This window comes from Cicer arietinum, chromosome 7 (genome assembly GCF_000331145.2).
Source record: "Cicer arietinum cultivar CDC Frontier isolate Library 1 chromosome 7, Cicar.CDCFrontier_v2.0, whole genome shotgun sequence".
In the NCBI taxonomy this organism is placed as follows: Eukaryota; Viridiplantae; Streptophyta; class Magnoliopsida; order Fabales; family Fabaceae; genus Cicer; species Cicer arietinum.
In genome coordinates this window covers 49,138,086-49,163,946 of record NC_021166.2, presented here as the reverse complement: position 1 = coordinate 49,163,946, position 25,861 = coordinate 49,138,086, and the positions used below count along the sequence as shown (strand labels likewise).

General features: G+C 30.4%; 1 protein-coding gene across 1 annotated transcript; it reads right to left on the bottom strand.

Annotated features, from left to right (window-relative positions):
• Positions 1–4,134: 4,134 nt before the first annotated feature.
• Positions 4,135–12,847, bottom strand: LOC140918839 (uncharacterized). Its single transcript, XM_073363638.1, has 4 exons — positions 12,774–12,847; positions 12,568–12,684; positions 12,154–12,480; positions 4,135–4,182 (listed from the first exon to the last, which is right to left on the bottom strand). Exons 1-4 carry the CDS (start codon positions 12,801–12,803, stop codon positions 4,135–4,137), a joined length of 522 nt encoding a protein of 173 aa, XP_073219739.1. The 5' UTR covers positions 12,804–12,847.
• Positions 12,848–25,861: the final 13,014 nt, after the last annotated feature.

Genomic DNA, 25,861 nt, shown 5'->3' with positions numbered 1-25,861 from the left:
GAAAAATACATGCAAAAAGTGCAGTCCAAACCCCACCAACTACATCGCTATAGAGAACCCCCCACAAACTCAAAATATGCCCATAACACACTTATTTCTTCTTCTTCTTCTTCTTCTTCTTCTTTTCATCCGGATTCACAAACGGACTTTGATTGACTACACTTTTAACTCGCCTCCTTGGTTTATCTTTCATTCTCATAATTATGTTTGACGTTGCTTTTGCTGAATTGTTCACGTTAGGCTCACATGCGAATTCATCTCCAACATTCTCAAAAGGGGTACTAATTCCCACCTCATCTGTTGACAAATAGTATCTTATTAACAAGTCTAATTGCATATCATAAATATTTGATAAACAAAAAAATTCAATATTCACACCATCAAAACTGCATAAAAATAAATACCAAAATATTAACATTTTAATAAAATACCTCATTTATGATACTAAATTTTTCTAAATTGAAATGATAGAGAAAAATATACTTCAATATCAAGTCAACATTCATATTAACATTCTGTTTGGTTACTGTTTCGGCATACAAAGTGTTGTTTGGCCAAGTCAAGAACTTCATAACTTGGTTGCTTCCAACATTCAAAAACTAGCAATTTACCTTGAAGGTATAATAATAATAATAATGTTTTTGAAACGAGAAAGACAAAAATAGAAACGAAGAAGTCAAAAATAGAAATCCTAAAAATCAAAAAATCATAAACGAATAAGCTAAAATAGAAACCCTAAATCAATAACTAAAAATAGAAACAAAGAAGCCAAAAATAGAAACCCTAAAAATAAAAAATCCCAAACAGATAAGCAAAAATAGAAACCCTAAATCAATAACGAAAAACCCTAATGATATGGAAAAGTAAACTTACAATGACGAAGATACAGAAACGGCAGAAGATCGGCAGAATCGAAGAAGATCGGCAAAGACGAAGATACAGAAACGACAGAAGATCGACAGAATCGAAGAAGATCGGCAAACGAAGAAAACGGTAGAAGATCGGCATAATCGAATGCATCAAACGAGCGAACGACAGAAAAATCGGACGCAATCGACAATGACGAAGATACAGAAACGAAGAAAACAATATGGAGAAGAAGAGAAGAAGATGGAATGGTGGAGAACAAGATGGAGAAACAAAGAAGATGGAGAAGAGAGAGAAGAGAGAATGAGAAAAAAAGGGTTTCCAAGGAATAGATTGAAAATCACTAAAATGACTAAAATATCCCTAAGTATATATACGTCTTTATGCTTGTATATGTATACGGTATACGTATACGGTATATGTGTTTGTATATGTGTTTAAAGATGTGTTTAAATAACATTTCTCAAAGCATATTGATTGGAAGATAGTATTTTTCATGACCCATCTCGTAAAAAATACCAATTCGTACATAGAAAAAATTTAAAACTTAATATGTGAGATAAAAAATTACATTACAATTGTATCATTAATAATTTTCACTTATGACATTTCATGGTTATGAAAAAAATTAAATTATGGTAATGTGGTGTTCTTATTATCCACCAAATACTTCAGCACTCTTTTAAATTAAACTTACTTTTTATTTAATCACTCACATCTTTGACACAATTTTAACTATAGTTAATCACGATTGTTTTTAATGAAGAAAATAATTTTATATTCAACAATTTGAACAGTTAATTTTCTCTTTTATTATCAAAAGTTAACGTCACTTCTTTCATAAATCCCTCAACAATAGCAACCACATGAAATCAATTTTGTTGTTGTATTTGTCGAACATCTAGAGGTTATCGGTCATAGATGATATGTATGTTCTACAATTTGCTTCTTTTTGAAAGTGTTTAATTGTTGTTTTAGTCATTTATTTTCACCAATTTGATAAATCAATTCCTTGTTTTAAAATTCAACATTTTAGTTTTCCTTCTAATTTTTTAGCTACAAAATGACGATATGATATATTTTAAACGACATGAAATATAATACAATGAGATTGAATGATTAATACTCGTAAAATTTCAATACACCCTTTAAATTTTTAGTTTCAATTGATGGAATTATTATTATTTTTAATTTAATTAATAACATATAAATAATTAATCGATTTTAATGGTTCTATTTCATGAAAATGTATTGTACGTCATTTAAAATAGGCTAAATTACATTTGTAGTCCCTTAACTTAATTTCAGGTAACGTTTTAGTCCTTTATCTTTTTTTTCCCGATTTAGTTCTTTATTCCTAAAAATATCAAATAAAGTATGAAAATATGAGTTTATTTGAAGATTTGTGTTACGAATTTGATGAAATTTGTATTATATTGAAGAATATAATTAATTTTATGAGTTTTGATTGAATTTTTTTTTTTTTTTTTTGTATAAAAAAGGATAACATTTTTGAAATTTTAAAACATAAAATATCGAATTGTCACTTAAAATTAAAATAAAGGACCAAGTCGGAAAAAAAAAAGATAAAGGACTAAAACGTTACCTGAAATTAAGTTAAGGGACCACAAATGTAATTTAGCCTTTAAAATATATCAAATCATCATTTTAGATAAAAAAAAAATGAGGATGAGACCAAAACTATGAATTTAAAATAACATAACCAAATTTATGAATTGGTGAAATCAATAATATCAAAACTACAATTAAACCTTTTCAAAATTTGGTGTCTTATGTAAGTGTTGAAAATGTATCTTTTACCTATTTAAGTTTAATTAACAAGATTGTTGTATGATTTTGTAGTGGGACGACCTATCAATTATTATATTCATCCTCCATTTCAAATAATTGATGCCGATAACTATTTCACTAGTTGGGAAATGAAAATATGTTAATGACACCCTAAATCCTAAAATAATATATTTGATTGTTGCACTATTTTTGATAACACTTACAACAAACAAGTTTAGATTTACAAAAATGTTTCACATGAGCTAAAGATATCACATTCCTAAAACAAACATAATTCACTTTGTCATTTTGATGATTCTTAAAAATAAAAGTTATCTAGACTTTTTTCATTGAATCATTTTACTTGACGATCGAGTAATTTATATTAGTTTGCTTAGTTTATTTAGGAATATTTAATTTTAGTGTTAACTAGAGTTAAGCACAACTTTGTGCATTTATTTGTTAGATTTCACGTATTTTGTATAGTGTGAAGGATTCACCATGTTTAGTGTTCTATAAGGTGTTGCAGGTTGTTGTAGCATTAATGTGTGATTGATTTATCTTGAGCATAATTGAAAGTCATTGCATTGTTGAGCTAGAGTTGAAAGTATGTGAAAGGATAGTGGCAAATAAGACAAAATGTGTGATTCAGAGTCTGGGTGACTTGTGCAAATTGCAATGACAAGGAATGTTCCTTATTCTCTGGGTATTTTCTATTTTTGACTGACATTTGAGTGTTGACTCGTTATGTAAAGGGTGAGATATAAATATGACATTAAGAAACTCTTTATCTTATATTTGATTGTAGTTCCAACCTCCATCATTTACCTCCAACTTTCATTCCATTTTCATTCCTCTATAGAAAAACCATAGCAATGTATTATTTCTTCGACTGAGGTGTTGTATCTCTAACTTAAGCACTGATGGCTAACAAATCATTAGTTCGTTTGGTGGTTCGACGTAGGTTATTTATATTTTACTTCTTTGAATTTATAATGGATGTAAGCTTATATTTCTTGTGTATGGTTTATGTTATACACGCTATGAGCTAAAACATTTCTATTGGGTTGTGTGGATTTTAACATGAACTAGTTATGTTTAAGTGATGTGCATTGATGCTTAACATTTTTAACCATTGTATGTTTATGTTAAATACTTATTATGAGGATACTGAGTTTAAATATCAGTTCATTAAATATCGAAAAAGTTTAATGAGTGGATTTCATGTGGCTAATATGGTAACCTAAATACTTAGGCATAAAATTTAGAACCATAAAGCAATTTAATATGTTTTAACATCAGTATAATGAATTTTATGAAAGCTTATACATAAAGAATCTCAATATCATTCTATTTTCTTGTGTTGCTGACATGCACCTTTGGTTTATATTATGCACTTAAATGTTGTAGAAACTTAAAGCATCATTTAATGGCTTATACATTTCAAAGGAAACATATACCAACCATTTTAACTAATCATATATCAACCTTAGCATCTATACTAATGTAGTACCTCAATTTTATCTGACCAATACAAATAATTCAAAAAAATAAAGCAATATATTTAATAAAACATTTTACAATTATTATTATCAAATCTAAAAAAATTACCATTTTATAAATATGAGTCCATAATTAGTTTCCATTACATTACACCCGAAACAAATTAAAGAAAACAACATATGTACTATTTTTTTTTTCTCTTGCTCAGTGCCTCCCTCGTTTATTTTCAGCCTCCCCCTCCTTTCTTGTCAGCCTCCTCCTCCTTATTTTCAGGTTCTATTTTTACCAGTAAGGTTATAGTCTTTTCCCCCAATATACAAACAAACCAAAAATTCAGCCACTCTTTACCCAGTTCATCTCAGCACAACCCCATAATTTATGCAAAACAATAGAAAAATCACAACTTAATTTATCTCATAGATATGAAGATTCATCCTTGTGGCTTATAAATTGGGAACAAAATAATCAAACAAGGAGAGGTTTTTTCTATTTCTTCAAAAAAAATAGTAACATAAAAAATGACTGACTTTTTTTCTCTGAAAAAAAAGGTAAGAACAAAGGTTTTTTTTTCCAAAACAAAAAAAGAAGAAACAACATAAGAAAAAAAAAATCAGAGAAGGAAAAGATAGAGAGCTCCAAAAATCCACCATACTCTTTCATTAACTCAAGTCATAGCCATAAACAAACACTAACTCGTTTTAGCAACACCCTCAACAAAAAAATATTAAAATAAAAATGTGAATACAAATAGAGAGAATAGAGGATAACTACTACTACCAATGCCTCCGTCTACTACGCGCAACTCCAGCAACCCGATGAGCCATCACTCCGGCGACTAACTCCGGTCTACCACAAATCGTTATGCCCTATGTCTTTTGTAAGACCCACAATTTTAAATTCTAATTTATGTATTTTGGTACTGAACTCTGAGGCTTTTTAGCCAAGTTATTTATATTTTGTGAGTTTAATGCCCCAAAATATATTTTGATACCCCGGTTAAAATTATTCGTCGATAAATAAATTAGGTTAAGTACGGTGAATCTTTTGTCGAAGAATAATTTATTTATGTTACGAAGAATTTAATATCGGACAGTTTTGTTAAAAATATCTCGGGTTGTTGAAAATTTTATCTGTCAATTGAGTTGCGACGAGAGTATATATTTTTATCAAAATGGTTTGAGAAGTGATGGGAGGTGATGTGGAAATGATGATTTTTATAAATATCTAAAATATCAGGATATTTAGATATCGATTTGGTTTAATATTTATATACAAGGAAAAGAAAAACATAAGAAAGAAAAGGAAAAGAAAGAAAAAGGAAAGAAAACATAACGTCTTCTTCCTCTCCCTGCCTCGCGAACTCCATCTTTTCTTCCTTCTCCCTTCTTTTCCGTTTGCTTCCTTTTTGCTTCAAGAAAAGAAACCCAAGGCTTGGTGGGTGAGAAAGCAAGGATTTCTCAGCTCCATTCTTCCTCCCTGATTCGAAAATGAAGGAAACTGGGTTAGGGATTTTCAAAATCGTCAAACACAAATCTCCACATTTCGTCTAGATCTAAGCTTTATTTTGCAAAGAGATAGAAGGGAAAGTTGTTCATATTCCCGCTACGGAGCTAGTGAACAAACTTTGGAAGCGAAGATTTTATCGGAATTGATCGCGGTACCGTAATCGCTCGTTAAAGTTACCGTTAAAGTGCTCCTTCCAAACTTTTTAGCTTGCACGTAGGATGTTATATGTGTATTTGTGGAGTTGGAATTTGGTGAAATAGATGTGTGATTTTGTGGAAAAGGAATTTAATTCATTTTGTGTATTTTGAGGAAATTAAACTTGATGTGTTTGAGCTGTGGTTTGTGAAAATTAATTTGGCGTGATTTAGGTTTGAAAGTGTGGAAATATTTGGTTGATTGATGATTGAACTTTGTGTGGTTTTTGTGGAATTTGAATGGAACGAATTTAATGTAAATGATGGATTAAATTTGATGTGTGGTGGTGGAAAATCTATGTTTGAATATGCTCTGTGTTGAATTTGAAAATCATTAGTATTACATGAGTATTAAAAATGGAGAATTTTTTAATATTTGCATTTACTTAATAATTGTTGTGGAAAGAGTCAGAGTATGCTCATGCATTTTATAGTACAAGGCGACCACGATGGGGCCATGGTGATAGTGGTGACCGTGATGGGCCACAAGATGATGTCATGTGATTTGTTGGTTCATCTTATCCTTACGGGGATTATCGCGTCGTGCTGATCTGTGAGAGATGACACTCTAGAATGTGTTGATCTGTGAGTGATTGCACTCTAGAAAATAGTGTAAGGCATGTGATAGGCGACACTTAGTAAATCGTGCGGGCCTGTGATGGGTGGCACATTGATAATTAGTACAAAGTCTGTGATATGGCTTACGCCCCTTCGAGGAGGGTTTTTGTTGGAATTCCAGGATTCATGCATTTTGACATATACGCATTGCATTAGGGTGCTTGGCACGCGAGTCATGTTTGATATACTGTGATGATTGCATATGTACACTTAGTTGATGTTGTGATTGTGCCGAAATTGATAAGTGTGATTGTTTGGATTTGTTTGTAAGTGTTGATTGATTGTGAAACCATTTTCGAAACCGAATTCTGCAGTTTTCTGCACTTGTATTCGAATACAAGAAGGTTGTAGTCGAATATAGATGTTCTGATTTAGCTACTGACTTTTGAAACAGTTGTGTATTCGAATACAATGAGGTTGTAGTCGAATACAGTTGTCCTGATTTTGATGTATTCGAATACAAGGATGTTATATTCGAATACAGTTGTGTTGTTTTTGCTTATGACTTGTGAATTTGCACTGTATTCGAATACAGGGATGCTGTATTCGAATACGACAATGCAGTTTTGTTAAAAACTTCATTTTTCAACTTGTTTATGCATGTTTAACATATGAAACCCTTTCAAGAAGTATGCTAAGATGAAAGGTTATTTTGTGCATTTAAAATTTAAATGCTATGTAATATTTGTTAATTTCGGCTGATGACCTTTACAATTATTGTCGAAATCTGGGCTTTGCCCTCAGATGAGAACCAGAATCGTCCTACCGGGTAGTACCCTAGAGATGGACACGTAGTTAGACATACATGATCGGTGCTGTGACAGAAGGATCTTGCGAGGCGCGTGGAGATCACCCGAGTTGTATAGTTTTTTTGTAGCATGATAGATGGTTGTATAGGGGATAGATGTATTTCTTTGGTGGGTGTATTTATTTCAATTTGGAAGACTGTACCTATACCTCATATTGTCAGCTAGACTTTTATTTTGATGGGTCCATGTACCACTTTTTGATGTGACGTGGGGGAGTTAAAATTCTTGGGGCAGTGCCTTTGTACAGGTGTCTGCTGAGAATACCTCATGGGTATGAGTTATGTCTGATATGCCACATAGCCCCGATGTATTTTGATGTTTAAATACTTTGGATTTTTATTTCAAAAATTATTCCGTTGCTTGTAAATATTTGTTGACTTTTGTCGTTGTGTTACGACTTAAATATTTATCCAAAAGTATTTCTTTCTTAAATTTTGAAATTCGATTTTTATTTTGAAAAAAAAAAGGGCTGTTACATCTACTCTCTTCTTTCTCAAACTTACCTTCCATTTGTTTCTCTTGCTTAATAATAACAATATTCGTTTAAGTTTTCATTTTTTTTTTAAAGATTGCTTTTTACCATTTATTTTGTCAACTATTTCAAGTTGGGTTCTTGGGCCATATATTTTCCTCTACCTTTTATTTATTTATTTTGTGATACAACTATAATTTTACTCCTTTTTTAAAATTTGGGTTTCAACGCATGGTATTAAGTCTCATAAACATACAAATATAATCAAATATTAAAAGAATGTGTCTTTCTTTTAATTTTTGAGTTGTTATGACACAAGTTGCGCCAACTTGGTAGTCTCAAAATTCATTTTTGCAAACAATAATCGATAAAAAAATTACTTTTAAATGGCTAACTAGACACGACTTTCTTTTAATATTTGAGTTGTTAAGACACAAGTTGTGACACTTTGATAGTTCTAAAACTCATTTTCACAAACAAATTAATTAATAAAAAATATTTTTAAATAGTAAACTAGATGTGACATCTATTTATCATCAAGTTGTTAAGCCACAACTTGTACATAGTTTTAAAACTCATTTTTGTTTATATGACAATTATTTAAGTCAAACAAATTCATTAAAATCAATATCTTAAATGCAATATCATTTTTTTCATCAAAATATTTTTTAGCATACTTGTTTATATTCAAACAAAACATCTTTTCTTTAAAAATAATAATAATAATAATAATAATAATAATAATAATAATAATAATAATAATAATAATGATAACCAACACATCCGTATTTTTTACCTAAAAACTACGTAGATTTTATTTCTCAGTCGCACCAGAAGATACATAAGAGCAAAACCACACTCTTGTAAAGCATAATAATAAAAATTTCTTTTTCTCTTATATTTTTAATACAATTTTATCTCTAGATTATTGTAAAAGATTATGTTTGCATTTAAAAAAAGGAAAAATGCATTTATATAAGTTAACACTAATTTATAACTGTTTTTTTATGGATATCGTAAGGCGTTAATACATTCCTTACATAATCGACTATCGAATTCAAATTTTAGTTTCAAATATTATTATTTTTTAAAATATTTTTTTAATATTTTTTTTATTTTAAAATAAATTTTAAGCTGCGACACCTAAAATTATAAGAACTAGTTTTATTGTATTTGTCTTACACGTGTCAATCTCACATCGATTCTCTTCTCTCAATCATTTGCCAATAAATATGTTCAATCTGTATTCATTCAAGCGGCTCTCATTTAAATAGGTTTTCAATACATATTCTTTTAGGGACAATATATATATTTATAGATTCAAATAAAATCTCCACAAATTTCAATAGATAATATTTATATTAAATAATAAATTAATAACAATTAATTATTAATGCAGTAATAAAATTCTTTTTTATTTTCTACGAATTTATTACTGGTGTATTTTAACAAATTAAATACCGCTTATAATTAACAAAATTTGTGTTTTCTGTGTAAAAAAAAAATTAAAATCCACCACATAAACTTTGAATTATACATTTTTTTCACAAACATAAATTGTATTATTACATGAAATCTCTAATTTACAAATAATAGCATAATACTATATACTATGTATTATACTAATGAAAACCAATACACACTAATATATATTAGTATTTGTTTAAATAAATCAATCTAGCCTTCGTCTCTCGATTCTCTATGCTACATTGCCATTTTTCTTTTTTTGTCTACTCTATTGTTCCTCTCTATCATGCTCTTCATTAGTTTTTTTAGTAGTTATTTTTACTATTAACATGTCTATTCCTTGATTAGTTGAAAAAATAATAATAGATTTGGAATTTATTCTATAAATAAGAACCAATAAAAAAAATGGTGACAATAGAGTTTGACAATGATGGGTATGTAATTTATAAATACATCATTTTAGCATTTTTTTTTTAATAATGAATGAAAATGCATGCATTGGGATAAGATTTAACGCAAATGATTTTTAAAAAAGTGAACACTTTGAATGATGATATTCATACACATGATTGATCTAATTGAAGACATTAGAACAATTACTCCTGTGAAAATAGTTTGTCCTATGTATTATTCATATGAATATAATTCTTCACCTCCCCTCAATCTAAAAAAGCATATTAAAGTTGAATTCAAAATTATTGCTTTTGCTATTTTGAATTATTTTTTTTATGATTTTATTTTAACTTTGGATTGGTTTCTTTTAAAAATAATTATTTAGTTGTTGATTTTTTAGTTTATTTTAATTTTATTATTCATGTTGATCATTGATTTTGAGTTTTATTTTGTTTCAACATTTTTGTTGAAGTTATTTTGAGTATCTTTTGTTTATTTTTAATCCTCGAATGCACCCACAAAAATCTATACTATAAATGACAAATGAATTTTTCATTTAACAATCCTTATCTATATTGTTTACCATTTGGAATACTATTTTCACACTACACGAAAAACTGCATTTTACAACGCTTTTTTAAATTCATTTACAGCGCTTTTTCAAAAAAAAATACGTTGTGGAATCGAGCGCTGTAAAAGATACAACAACGCTTTTAAAAAAGCGCTATAAAACATGTAAATATAATGCGCGCTTGTTATGCACTTTTTCAAACAAGCGCTGTAAAATGCACACCCATTATATGAGTTATGAGTCTGCTTTTTAGAGCGCTTTTTAACAAAAGCGCTGTAAAATGCACACCCATTATATGAGTTATGAGTCTGCTTTTTAGAGCGCTTTTTAACAAAAGCGCTGTAAAATGCACACCCATTATATGAGTTATGAGTCTGCTTTTTAGAGCGCTTTTTAACAAAAGCGCTGTAAAATGCACACCCATTATATGAGTTATGAGTCTGCTTTTTAGAGCGCTTTTTAACAAAAGCGCTGTAAAATGCACACCCATTATATGAAATTATGAGTCTGCATTTTACAACGCTTTTTTGAGAAAGCGCTGTAAAACGCACACCCATTATATGAAATTATGGGTCTGTATTTTACAGCGCTTTTGTGTGTACATGTTACAACGCTTTCTCAAAAAAGCGCTGTAAAATGTACACCATTATAACGCTTTACAACAACATTTTACAGCGCTTTTTAAAAAACGCGCTGTAAAATGTGTTTTTTTTTAAACGCTGTAAATTAAATATTTGAAATGAAAAGCGCTTTTTAGCTTTTTATGGCATTTTTTTTAGAAAGCGTTGTCTTTTATCTTTTTATCCAAAATCAGTTCACAATCAGTGCACACAACAACAAAACATATTCAAATACTAAAATCAGTTCACACAATCAGTAGAACAGAAAACAGAACTCTGTAACTTAATTAACAGAGTATGGTGCCAAGAACAATTTATCATTTTCTATATTTCCTAAAAACATATCTACAATGTATTTCTTTACATTGTCTGGATCGAGTTTCCACATCGACATCTTATGCGGAGACAAGAATGAGTATTTATTTGACAATTTCCTCGTGCACACGACCTTCTCATACAAAAACCTTCAATGAAAATTTTAAACTAGATTAATTACCAATACATTTAATTAATTACCAATAAATGCAATTAAAAGTATTTTTTACCTTATGTACAAGCTCATTACAGTAGCACTGAGCTCCTTATGTTCGAGAAGTTCATATATGTGCTCCTTTTCGAAATATTCAACATACTCATCTCCAAATATATCTTTATTCATGTGTACGATGGGCGAATCATTGTTGCTGCCCATGTTCCTTTTTATTTGGATGTCAAGACACACCCCGTATTTACCAAGGCGTGGCTGACTTTTATTAGGAGTAGCAGCAGCAGCGACCGATTTTCCCCGATCCAGATTTTTTGTTGCTGCAAGTTTGGCAGCTTTATTACCCTCCGACCTTTGTAGTTTGGCAGCCCTATTAACCTCCAATTTTTGAGGTTTGCTGCCTTTTTTTGGCTGTAGGGGTGGTTTATTTATTTGGACCTACAAAAATGAGGTAAAATGTTAGTTTATTGAATCTGAAAAAATAAAAAACCTTAGGCAATAAATGTGACAAACCTTTTCGGGAGATGTAACTGATTTGTCCTTGGGAATCTTTTTTTCGAGGGCAACAAGGTGTGTGGGCCATGCCACGTAACTGCCAATAGCGTCGCTTAAGAACTTCATATCTCCATCGTTGTCCGGTATGGGCAACGGTGCAGTTGGTTCAAAAGCAACCGTAGTGCAATACTTCTCCCGAAGTATTGTGCAATATTCCTTTTCCCACCTTCCGTTGAGTCGGCGAGGACAAGTATAGGACACATGTAGTGACACCCTAAATCAATAGTTAAAACATAAGTACGATTAATATATAAGTTTGTTTAATACATAAGTAATTACATAAGCAAGTAAGTAATTAATTACCTCGGGAATACTTTTCAAACCAACGTTGCAACTCCCGGTTTCACTCTCCATTTGTATTTCAGGTTGGAGCTGAACCGGAAGTTGCTTGTCTTTATTCGTATTCACCAAGAGTGCCACTTGCTCCGATAGGATTCTGAGCTTCTCTAATACTTCCTCGTTGGAAGGTTTTTGGCGCTTCTCTTGAGGAAAAAAGCTTTTGGGAGTTACGCCAAATCCTTTCCCCCTCACTCGACCGGAATACTCAGGGACATTAAACACTTTCCCAAGAATGTCCCTGCACGTATCCTTGTTGCCCTCTTGAGTTTCAGAACTTTGTTCAATAGTTTCCTAAAATACATGTAACATTAAAAAGATAAGTTCAATAGCATTTTTAAAATACAATATTAAAAAATATTAAAGTGATAATATACTTACACAAAGTTCTACAACTTTCTTGACATTTTCATTATCAACCACTCCATCTTTGTTAACACGCGCTTCCTTCCATAAGATATGACGACCCAAGGGTTGATCGGCTTGGGTGTCTTTTCTCTATTCGTTAAAATCATAAACAAAATAATACAAATTAGTTACACACTATAGTTTATAATACAAATTACAAGTGATGTTTAATTACTTACAATTTGTTGTTCAAGGCGTGCATATCCCATACGTGATTTCTTGTATGGGTGTTTTGGGTTGCTTGCCCGTTCGCGATTTGCCTTACTAATATTCTATATAAAAAAAAAATTGCAATTGTGTAAAAATTTAAAATACGCTACGAATATGAATAATAAAACACAAATGCTAATAAATTAATAACTTACGACAAACGCCGGGTCAGAACGTTTGGAAACAAATGCACTCCATTCATCCTTTGATATATAATGTTGATATATCTTTGGAGGTTCAGCATTTGTGTTTCCTTCTCTATCTTTTAGATAGAAATTTGAGAGATGGGATCTAAATCCACGATGGATTTTCCCAGCAACTCTCAAAACATATGACTTTCGTTCCTCATCAAGAACAAAAGTGGTCTGCAATGAAAACAATCATAAGTAATGTATTTTATTTGGAAACAAATGCTCTCCATTCATCCTTTGATATATAATGTTGATATATTTTTGGAGGTTCAGCACTTGTGTTTCCTTCTCTATCTTTTAGATAGAAATTTGAGAGATGGGATCTAAATCCACGATGGATCTTCCCAGCAACTCTCAAAACATACGACTTTCGTTCCTCATCAAGAACAAAAGTGGTCTGCAATGAAAACAATCATAAGTAATGTATTTTACAGAAAAAAAATTATAAATGACAAAAGAGTAGATCAAAATATTTACTTGAATGTCATTCCAGATGATATCTTTGGCATCCTTCAACGCCTTATCTCTCCAGTTGTCTATTGTTATTGGGACATTTTGACGAACAGAACAACAGCCCCAATATAGCTTACAAACATAGAGCTGTTGGGGTCAATTGGCTGACCACTCTCATTCCAGCCAACCTAATAAACTCATATAGTAAGTATATGCTATTAAAAAAAGATAAAAAACACACATCAAACAGAGTATAGTATATCTCAAATTTAATGTCATTACTCCTTGCTTTAATGACTTTTTGCATGATAGTTGCACCACGTTTGACTTCTTTTTCATAAGTCTTAGAGGTGCCAACTTCTTCATTTTGACATTCTAAATCTTTGTTTGTATCCATTTAACTACAACAAGTTCAACATGCAATTTAGTATAACATCAACAAGCTCAACATGCATCAGGCATTATTATAAACAAGCTCAACATGTATCAGTATATCTTAAACAAGCTCAACATGCATTCTAATGATTACAAAAAATTAATAACATCAATACCTGAATAATGGTTCGAAGAAAGATGAAATGTGAAGAAAAGAGGGAACGCAGAAAGTTCACAGAAATATGGTTCACATAAATACGGTAAGTAATGAGGGTTATGTATTTCAATGAAAATATATTGTGTGAAATGGGAGAGATGATCTTGGATGGAAATAAGGTTCGAAATGAAGGAGATGGATAGGGTTTGCAAAAGAAGAGAAAAACAATGAAGGTTGAGATGATAGTGAAGTTTACGTAATGAAGAGGAAACTGAAGCGGTTACTGTTATATATACGTAACCCTTTTACGGCGCTTTTTATAACCCTTTTACAGCGCTTGTTTAAAAAGCGCTCTAAAAGGCTTAGACCTTTTAGAGCGCTTGTTTGAAAAGCGCTCTAAAAGGCGTCCTTATTTAATTTTTTAAAAGGCTCTTTTACAATGCTTTTCCCAATAAGCGCTGTAAAAGACCTCATTGTTTTATTATGTTATATATAAAACCCTTTTACAACGCTTGTTCAAATAAGCGATGTAAACGGTCTCTTTATTTTATTTTTAAAACAGTATTTTACAGCGCTTATTTGGACAAGCGTTGTAATAGACCTCCTTGTTTTATTATGTTATATATAAAACCCTTTTACAACGCTTGTTCAAATAAGCGATGTAAACGGTCTCTTTATTTTATTTTTAAAACAGTATTTTACAGCGCTTATTTGGACAAGCGTTGTAATAGACCTCCTTGTTTTATTATGTTATATGAATGTTTTTTTTAAAGCCTTTTACAACGCTCATTTACAAAAGCGTTGTAAAAGGCCTTATTGTTTTTGTGTTTTGTTATGTTATTTTTTAAACAAGCTCAACATGCAAAACCCACATAGTAGTAACTGGTCACCACCAAAATCTCTTCCTCTTCACCAAACTCTTCTCCTTTTATGCATCTTCTTCACAAACATCAAAGCTTACTCTTTCACAATTCAATCTCCACCCTTTTTGGGGATTCCCATGATGCGTACAAGGTGTTTGAAGAAATGGGGTTAATGTCTGATGTTTTTTGGATTCCTGATGTTTTTGTTAACAATGTATTTTTGGGGATTCCCATGATGCGTACAAGGTGTTTGAAGAAAATCCTGTTAGAGATAGTCATGTTAGGTGTCTGATGAATATTATTTTTAAAGCTTTTTACAGCGTTGTTTCAAATAAGCGCTGTAAAATGTCTTTTTTACTTATTTTCAAAAGGGTCTTTTACAACGCTTTTTATAAAAAGCGCTGTAAAAGGCCTCAATATGTTATTTTTGTGTTGGTTTTATTTGAGTTCAATTTTGGATGACTGTAACTCAGACATTTATTCCAATCGAATTGGCACTTAATTTACATTATATATTAGTAGCAAACTGTGAGATGTTATAACTAGGATCCCAATATGCTGGTATGTATGGTTTGATTCCAAAAGCTTCTGATATGAAATCTGTTGCTATTCTGCCATATTAGTATAAAACACTCAATTCAAATTACATGCATATTTATCACAATAATTCAGATTACATGCATGGCTTATATAAAACAATTAAACATATACATTAAGATGCCCTTCTTCTTTTCCTGATGGCATTCACATTTGTTTGTCAATTTACAATACGAAACGATGGATTAATCCAAATTCCCTCATCATGATCATCTCTAAGATATAAACCATCATCAGTTGAATCAATTTCATGTGGTTGTTGTGATGTTGCAAATAAAAGATCATTACCAACATCTTCATCATTATTGTTATCATCACTTATTTTATTGGTCGATAGGACAGACAATAGACCATTTATCATCAGAAGGATCAGTGACATAAAACACTTGTTGAGCTTGCGACGCTAAAATAAAAGGCTCGTCTTTGTATCCCACCCTATTAAAATCGACAAGCAAGAATCCTGACTCATCAATCCGAACGCCATTATTATTATCGACCCACTTGCAACCAAATATAGGAACACGAAACATTGTGTAGTCTAACTCCCATATGCGCTCGATAACCCCAAAATATGATAGATTTGCATATATTGGGTTTTTGTCTTTTGCACTTGAGACATGCATCGCTTCAGCTACGAGAGTGACTCCACTATTTTGCATAGTGGTCTGATCATCTTGTTCTTTGGTATAAAATGTGTAGCCGTTAATAACATAACCAGTGTAAGAAAAGACATGTAAGCTCGGACCATTTGCTAGCCACCTCAATCTATTTGAAATTGATCCGGGGTCTATATCAAATTTTGACATTATGTGATTTTTTAACCATGTTACAAAACTTCGATTGTGCTCTCGAGTTATCCAATTTTGATTCCTATTCATGTTCAAACGAGATAACTGATCAATGTGTATTGTAACATACGGTTGAACCTCATCATCATTGTGCAGAACATACAATTGTGCCTGCTCCCATTCTGTCCTTGATATAGTCAGTAGTCTCCTTCCAGTTATCCCTTCTCCTGATAGTCTTCCCGAATGACGAGACATGGGAAGCCCTATGGATTCAACATTGGACAGATATTCAGTACAAAATTCAGCAGCCTCTTCAACAATGTATCGTTCAGCAATACAACCTTCTGGTCGACTTCTACTTTTTACGTACCCTTTTAATATTTTCATATATCGTTCTATCGGATACATCCATCTCATATAAGCTGGCCCACAAAGTTGTGTCTCCTTAACCAGATGAACAGTAAGGTGAACCATTATATCAAAAAACGATGGTGGGAAATACATTTCAAGCTCACACAAAGTAACAACAATTTCCCTCTGCAATGTCGGTAATTTCTGAGGGTCGATCACTTTACTACAAATTTCCCTGAAGAAGAAACATAATCTAGTTAAGGCTAGTCGAACTTTTTCAGGTAAAATGGAACGTATACCTATTGGTAGCAAATGCTCCATTATAATATGACAATCATGGGTCTTCAAACCTTTTAACTTGAGGTCTTTCATACAAACCAAATTTTTAATGTTCGAAGAGTATCCTTCTGGAACTTTAACTTCGTGTAGAAATTTACATAAAACAATTTTTTCCTTTCTAGATAGAGTATGAGCGGCTGGAGGTAGATATGTGCGATTTCCTTTCTTTACTGGAGCCAGTTCATTTCTTATTCCCATATCGACCAAGTCCAATCTTGCATTGACGCCATCTTTAGACTTTCCTGGAACATTGAGTAACGTACCAATAACACTTTCAAATACATTTTTTTCAATATGCATCACATCGAGGAAATGTCTTACATACAATGACTTCCAATATGGCAATTCAAAGAAAATTGACTTTTTCTTCCACCCAGTTTTCACCAGCTCTCCCGCAAAAGGTTTGCCAAATTTATTGGTCAAACCTTGTACTTTTTCAAGTATTTGATATCCAGTCGGTGCTAAAGGAGCTTTACCTTCCTCTGATTTTCCATTGAATGCATTTCTCCACCCACGATACTGATGACTATAAGGTAAAAATCTACGATGTCCAAGAAACACATTCTTCTTACAATGTTTCAACCGCATCCAATTTGTACTCTCTTCACATATAGGACATGCACACTGACCTTTAATGCTATATCCTGATAAATTACCATATGCTGGAAAATCATTAATTGTGCCGAACAACATAGCCCTCAAATTGAAACACTTTTTCCTATACCCATCATAAACTTCCACACCTGTCTCCCACAGAATTTTTAAATCTTCAATTAAAGGAGTCAAGTATACGTCGATATCATTCCCCGGTTGTTTGGGTCCAGAAATTAACAGAGACAACATCATAAACTTACGCTTCATACATAACCATGGAGGTAGGTTATATATTACCAAAATCACAGGCCACGTGCTATGTGAGATGCTTTGAAGACCATGTGGATTCATTCCATCAGTAGAAAGTGCAAGTCTTAGATTTCTTGACTCTATCCCGAATTCAGGATACTCGTGATCAATTTTTGCCCATTGTGGGGAATCTGCAGGGTGTCGAAACATTCCATCTCTAATTCTTTCATCTGCATGCCATGTCAAGTGTTTTGAATCTTCTTCACTGCGATACATGCGCCTAAATCTTGGTATTATAGGAAAATACCACACGACTTTTGCTGGAGTAGATTCTTTCTTCTTATATCGAGAGACATTGCATTTCGGACACGCCTTAAGTAGTTCATATTCGTTTCGAAATAAAATGCAATCGTTAGGACACGCATGAATCCTTTCGTAACTCATATATAACAATTTCAAAACAGAACAGATCATGTGGTATGAGTTTTTGACTAGTAGAAGACATTTAATATATATATAACAATTTCAAAATAGAACAGATCATGTGGTATGAATTTTTAATTTGATAAAAAAAAAATTTAAAAATACTTGAGGCAACGTAGATGGCCGCACAATACGTAGAAGATATGAGGGTTCCCAGAGTAGAGGTGATGAAAGATGTAGAGGATATGAGAGTTTCCAACGTATATAATTATTTGAAAGATGTATTTTACAGCGCTTGTACTAAAAGTGTTGTAATATGTAGTTAAATTCAATGAAAGTGCATGCATTTTACAACGCTTTTCAAAAAAGCGCTGTAATAGGTGGTTCAATTATTTTAAAGTGCATGTATTTTACAGCGCTTGTGTAAAAAGCGTTGTAAAATAATACGCAAAAGCGCTTCATGTTACAGCGCTTTTTTGAAAAGCGCTGTAAAAGCCTTATAACATTATGCGCAAACGTCATATGACCCTACAACAACACTCTTTTTACAATGCTTGTCAAAAAAGCGCTGTAAAAGGCTCCGTTATTTTTAAAATATATTTACAACAGCGCTTGTGTTTAGCAAGTGCTATAAAAGGGGCGCTGTTAAATGTCATTTTTTGCGTAGTGTCATTTCAAATTGGACCATGCTTAATTGATTAAAAATAAATTACATTAAAAAATTATTTGACAAAGTATTCACCCATTTGTCACAAATAATGCAACAATTAAAATTAAAATCACAAATAATGAAATAATTTGAATTTTCTACCTATTATTTACTATAATGCAACAATCGGTTTTTCTTTACAAAACGAAAATTTGCTTATTGATAATTTGTAATAAATAAAATACAATATAAATCAAGATACAAATTGATTATCTTAAATATTTGAATACAATTCCAATTTTCAGAAATCTTAATAAATTTAGAATGTAGTACTATATACATTCAATATTATATCAATTAGATTTATGAAAACAAATATTCAATCGATTAGTAATTAAATATAACAGATACCATTAAAAAAATTAATATTTAGAATGTTAACTATTTTTAATCAAAGATAAAATTTCAAAATATACATAAATATAGAAAGTTATTATATACATTTAATTATTGAATCAATTAATTATTTATTAATTATATTGTTATATATATATATCAATATCAATTTGATTATGTTAACTACCGGATTTTTAAAATATAAAAAACTAATATAAAATGTAATAATATACATTCAATAAAGTAATAATAATTAATTATGGCATATGTTAATAAATAATGATGATTATTGTATCAATCAAAAAGATTATATAACTAAGTGAATTAACTCAAGTGATTTCAATTAAAAATAAATCGTTTAAAAGAAATGAAAAATTCTAATACTGATTAAAACAATTCGATAGGAAGACACATTTGTAAAAAATGTTTACATTTAACATTAATGTATTACAATTCACTTCTAATATGTTTCATAATTTTGGTTTATACAAAATTAATCTATTTTAAAAATAAAAACTACAACTTATTTTTCCAAAACATAATTTTAGTTTAATTTATTATTTAAATTTTTTTTCTTTTTGTAGTACCTTTTAGAATGTGGGGCAATTCATTTTATTTTATTTTTTAAATTTTATAATCTTTGAAACTATTAGTGTACTGTTTAGAAAAAGACATTGTACATTAATTTTTCATTTTAAATTTGTAATAACGATGCAAAGAGATATATTAATTCAAAACTGAAGTTTTTTAAAAGATGATAAAAAATTGAGAACAATATAAAAATAATTATATAAAAAATTATACAAAATACTTCATAAATAAAAAACAAATTATGCACAAACGAAATACAAAAGAACCAACAAATTTATTGTCATTTTCTATGTTAAAGTCAAAGTTCAGTCATCAAAAAATGATATATTTGTTACAAATTTAAAATTATATACATCATCATTTGTGTTACTCTAATTTTTTTCTCATATTGACTACTCGATGGAGTATTATTTATCATTATTTTTTTAAAATAATAATAAAAATAAAAATATTGGAGGATCGTGACCGCTCTAAATCCTCAACTGCAATCGTGAAAATATATATTATAATGTCTCGTGATTTTCTTTGTACATATTATGGTCTATACGTGAAATTTTATTGAAGTTATAATTATACTATGTGATTTTAATTTATTTTTTTAGTTAGGTTTAAATATGTCTTTGATCCCTTCAAATATATTACTTTTTAATTTTAGTTTTTGTAATCTTTTTTGTTTGAATTTAGTCCATATAAAATCAGAGACAATTGATTTTGGTTCATAACATCAAATTAAAAGTTACAAAAAAAATGCCGACAAACCACTGTGGCATAGCAGAAGGTGGGTTTTTCAAAAACCTTAATCCTCACTTTTAATTTATAATCATGGTTTTTTTTAATAAAATACACTAATTAATAAATTTATTAATTAATAATATAAAACGTTTTTATTTTTAATATATTATAAAAGATGATGTGTTGGTGGGTATTTATAGGGCCACGTGATGCTCTTTTTGTATAATGTTAGTTTGACGTTAGAGATCAAACTCGATCGTCTCTAATTTTATAGGGACTAATTCCAAACAAAAAAACTTACAAGCATTAAAATTAAAAAGTGATATATTTGCAGGGATCAAATTCATATTTAAATATTGGCTAAATACCACCTGTGGTCCCGTAACTAAATTTCAGTTAACGTTTTAGTCCTTTATCTTTTTTTTTTCTTCCCGATTTGGTCTTTTATTTTAATTTTAAGTGAGAATTTGATATTTTATGTTTTAAAATGTCAACAATATTATCCTTATTTTTTGCAAAAATTCAAAAAACTCATAAAAAGTTTCAAACAAAACTCATAAAACTAAGTATCGTTCTCAATATAATGTAATTTCATCAAATTCACAACTTAAATCTTTAAATAGATTCATATTTTCATCTCCAACAACATCAAATAAAGAATGACAAATATGAGTTTATTTGAAGATTTGAGTTACGAATTTGATTAAATTTAGTTTATATTACAAAATATAATTAATTTTATGGATTTTGTTTGAAAATTTTGATGAATTTTTTAATTTTTGTAAAAAAAAAGGATAACATTGTTGACATTTTAAAACATAAAAGATCAAATTGTCACTTAAAATTTAAATAAAGGACCAAATCGGAAAAAAAATTGACTAAAACGTTAACTGAAATTAAGTTAAAGGATCACAAGTGGTATTTAGCCTTAAATCTTTTAGTTATCATATTACAATTGTTTTTATACAAATATTTTTAGGTTTTTGAAAAGCAAAATATATTAAAAATTTAAATTATGGGAATTGTATAAATTGTTTTCCTTTTCATTTAACATAACTTAAATAGTACAATGAGTTCTATCTGCAACATAACTATATCAAAACATGTGTAATGAGTTATATGTGCAAAAAGGTCAAAACATTTATTACTTTTACGATCGATAGACACTACTTCAACTTACCAGTTATGGGAAAAAATAACATTGAATAATATTTTATGCAAAAACCAGTTGTAGAAGTTGAATGGAATTATAACGACGATGAATTATGTCAACAACTACTTTGGAGTCAAATTCATTAATATAACCCATTGACAGTCCAATTGAATAACAACCTTAAAGCTATATTTGTTAAGGATGTATAAAGAAATCTTCTTATGGTCACATTATTTTTATCATATTCTTTCACATTAAAATATTTTATTTAAATAATAATTTTTCAATACAGTACAACACATGAACTCAACTACACTAGTTATTTACTATTTTAATGTTATTTCCTTTTGAGCCTATGAATGTTACTATTTTCCATTTTTCACTCAGTAACTAATTTGATTGAATGTGTGATTAATGAGAGTTAAACAAAATCCACTATTGTAGGAATTATCTATACTTATCACTTTATTACTTGTTCGATTGTGTATATTATTTGCACATCACATTTCAATTAAACAATGGCTCGTCAAATTCTAATAAATATGTATTAGCATTCAGTGGCAAAACTCAAGGTCTATTTTTCTTAACAAAATATACTTTGAAAATATAATTCCAAATAAATAAATATATCAAAGTGTTACGATCAAAGTTTGGGTGAATAATGTTGTAAACTTTTAACATAGTGGAAACTTCTTATGCTTGGATCCAGTCCCTTAAACGTAGGAGTTAATATTTGAATTGAGTTACCAATATGTGGTATTGGTTCTTTCTTCTTTCTTTATCATTCAATTATGTTTTTTTAAAGTTTGTAAACCACACCAACAACAAGTCTAAGTCTATTAACAACATCCACAAGAAGTGGTATCAGTAGCTCTGGTTGCAATCATGGGAATCGTGACGACGACAAAGTTTGACACAAAAAATTTCAATGGCAAAAATGATTTCAACTTGGCTTCTCAAAATGAAAGCATTATTGGTTTATTAGGGCTTAGTAGAAGCCTTAATCGGGGAAAATAATTTACCAACAACGATGACAAAAGAAAATAAAAAGTAAATCATGGAGAAAACTCATAGCGCGTAGATCTTGAGTTTGGGAGACAAACCATTGAGGGAAGTTGCAATAGAGAAAAGTGAAGCAACAATTTGGCTCAAGTTAAAAAATCTCTACATGACCAAATCATTGGCAAATAGACTTTATTTGAGACAAAAGCTCTACCTGTTCAAGATGCAAATTGGAAGATCTGCAGAGGAACAAATTGATGAGTTCAACAAAATTATCATTGATATTGAGAACATAGATGTGAGCATTGATGATCAAGACCAAGCTCTACTTCTTGTCAGTTCTTTACCACTCTTATGAGCACGTAAGTGATACACTTATCTATGGTAAATATTCTTTATCCCTTAAAGATGTTCAATTTACACTCAATTCAAATGAGTTGAAAATAAAATCTGAAGGAAAATAGGAAGAGAGTAGAAGGGTTGTTTATGAAACAAAAATCCAAGAAAATAGTTCAAAAAGAACTCTAAAGGTGATAAGAATGATACAAATGAAATAAAGAAAATGTGTTTTCAATGTACTAAAGAAGGACATTTCGAAAAGGATTGTCCAAAAAGAAAGTTAAAGAAATATAATGATAGTGAATATGAGAAGATGAGGTTGGAAATGCATCAATTGCCTCATAAGGATACATAAGGGATGAGGTTCTAATGGCAACTACAAACATTTCAAATGAAGAATGCATTATGGACTTAAGGTGTTCTTATCATACGACACCAAGGAAACATTGGTTTCTTGGGTATAACGAAACTGATGTTGGGAGGGTCATCATGAGAAACAATACAAAGTGCAGAGTTATAGGCATTGGATCATTGAAGTTGGTGCTTAAAAATGGTACACAAAAGGTGTTAACTGGTGTGAGATATATTTCTTAGGTCAAAAGGAATCTAATATCTCTAGGAATGCTATAAGAAGCAGGTTATTCTTATAAGGTAGAAAATGGTATGTTGAAGGTTATGAAATGTGTTTTGGTGATAACAGAAGGTCACATGAAAAATGACATATATATACTCAATGGTTATACCAACACAAGAACTGCAACAATTGCAATGTCTAGCACAAACAAAACTAGTTTTTGGTATCAAAGATTGGGTCATGTCAGCCTTAAAGGTATGCAAATTTTGAGCAAGCAAAGAGTTATAGGTGGTGATAGTATTGGAGATCAGCCATTTTATAGGCATTATGTATATGGGAAGATGCATAGGGTAAGGTTCACAACTAACCAACATTGTACTATACTACATCCATAGTGATCTATGGGTCCAGCCAAGTTAGTTTCACATGTAGGTAATATATAATTCATCATTTTCCTACACGATTGCAGTAGGAAAGTTCAAATTTACTTTCTTAAAAGTAAAGATGAAGCATTTAATTTATTCAAATAATGAAAGACTTTGATAGAAAAAAAAATAGGAAGATAAAAAAAAATTCAAAACTGATAATGGATTGGAGTTTTGTAGTGAAGAGTTTACTAGTTACTGTAAACAACATCGCATCACTAGACACAAAATTGTTAGAAACACTCCTCAAGAGAATGGTTTGGATGAATATGACCATTTTTTAGAGGATGAGGTGCATATAATCTGATTCTGGAATGCCTATCAAATTATGGGCTGAAGTTGCACATACAACTTGCTTCAGATTATACATACAAGTTTGAAATGAATAAAGAAGGAATTTGACATGTCAATTTACCTTCAAATTTGAAACGAATGGATATCATACAAGTATGAAGTTGCACATACAATTTTGAAGGGGGAATTTGAAATGAATGGATATCATTCGGAATAGAGACTAGATCAAGTTAATTGTCTCACATAAAGGCTCTCTAAGTAAGGTAGTGAGAAAGTTTAATATCTAAGTAAGAGCTACATGTAAGTTTGTCAAGTCTTCTCCTAGTATGTTGGCTACTTTTAAGAAGTGTGCATAAACTGTGAATGTATGTTCTAAAGTAATGGTAACACTTGATGTACAAACTAGGTGGAACTCCACCTCTTTGATGTTGGATATTGCTGAACAATATGAGTGTGCATTTTATCGTTTAGAACGTGTCGATGTGGCATTTCTATCTAATGATAGTGATATAGGATGATGTCCTAATGAAATTGATTGGGAACATTCTCGTGTTTTTGTGAAGTTTTTGAAGACTTTCTATGAAGCAACTCTTGTTTTTTTGGTGGGTCATTACATGTTACAACCAACTCTTTTTATAAGCAGTTGATTGAAATTCAAAAAACATTTGGCTAAATGGAAGAACATGGATGATGTTGTTTTAAAAAAGACGACTGCAAATATGCAAGTAAAATTCAACAAATATTGGGATAGGTGAGATAAATTTTCTTTTGTTTGTTGTTATTTTTATTGATCCCCGTTCTAAGCTTGAGTATATAGGGTTTTGTTTTAAAAAAATATATGGCATTGATAAGTCTGATGATATCATGGAAAAACTAAAAAATCTTATCGTTAAATGGATTGAACACTATATTGTTTTGTATCCCATTACTAATGTAGCTAGTGATTCTAGTACCTCGAATCTCAAAACGTACTAACAGTCTAACATTGAAAAAGGGGGTGAAGATGATTGGGAAAATTCGTTTAGATTGAACATGAACAACAAACAAGGTGAGTTGCAAAAAAGTGAGTTGGATATGTATTCAGAGGATGGTGTTGAAGAGAACTCCCCTATATTTGACATTCTTAAATGGTGGAAAGAAAAAACAAATAAATACCATGTTATTTCTTGCATAGCTAGATATATTTTGGATATTTCAATGTTTATTGTATCATCCGAGTTGGTGTTTAGTACAGGAGGTCGAATCCTCAATTCATTTCATAGTTCATTAAATGTCACTATTGTTGAAACTTTGATTTGTACCCGAAATTGAATCAAATGTCCTAAAAAAATTGATCTAGCAGCTATGTTGATTGAAGTACAAAAGATTGAGTCGGGTACAAATGTTTTATTTTAACTTTCAAATTTATTTCCTTTTATGTTTGTTTATTCTTTTAATCATTTGGTGTGCTAATGAGATTGTGTATTGTATTTAAAATTTTAGAGTTGTTTAAATTAGTTTCAATTGATGTTGGAGTGGCTTG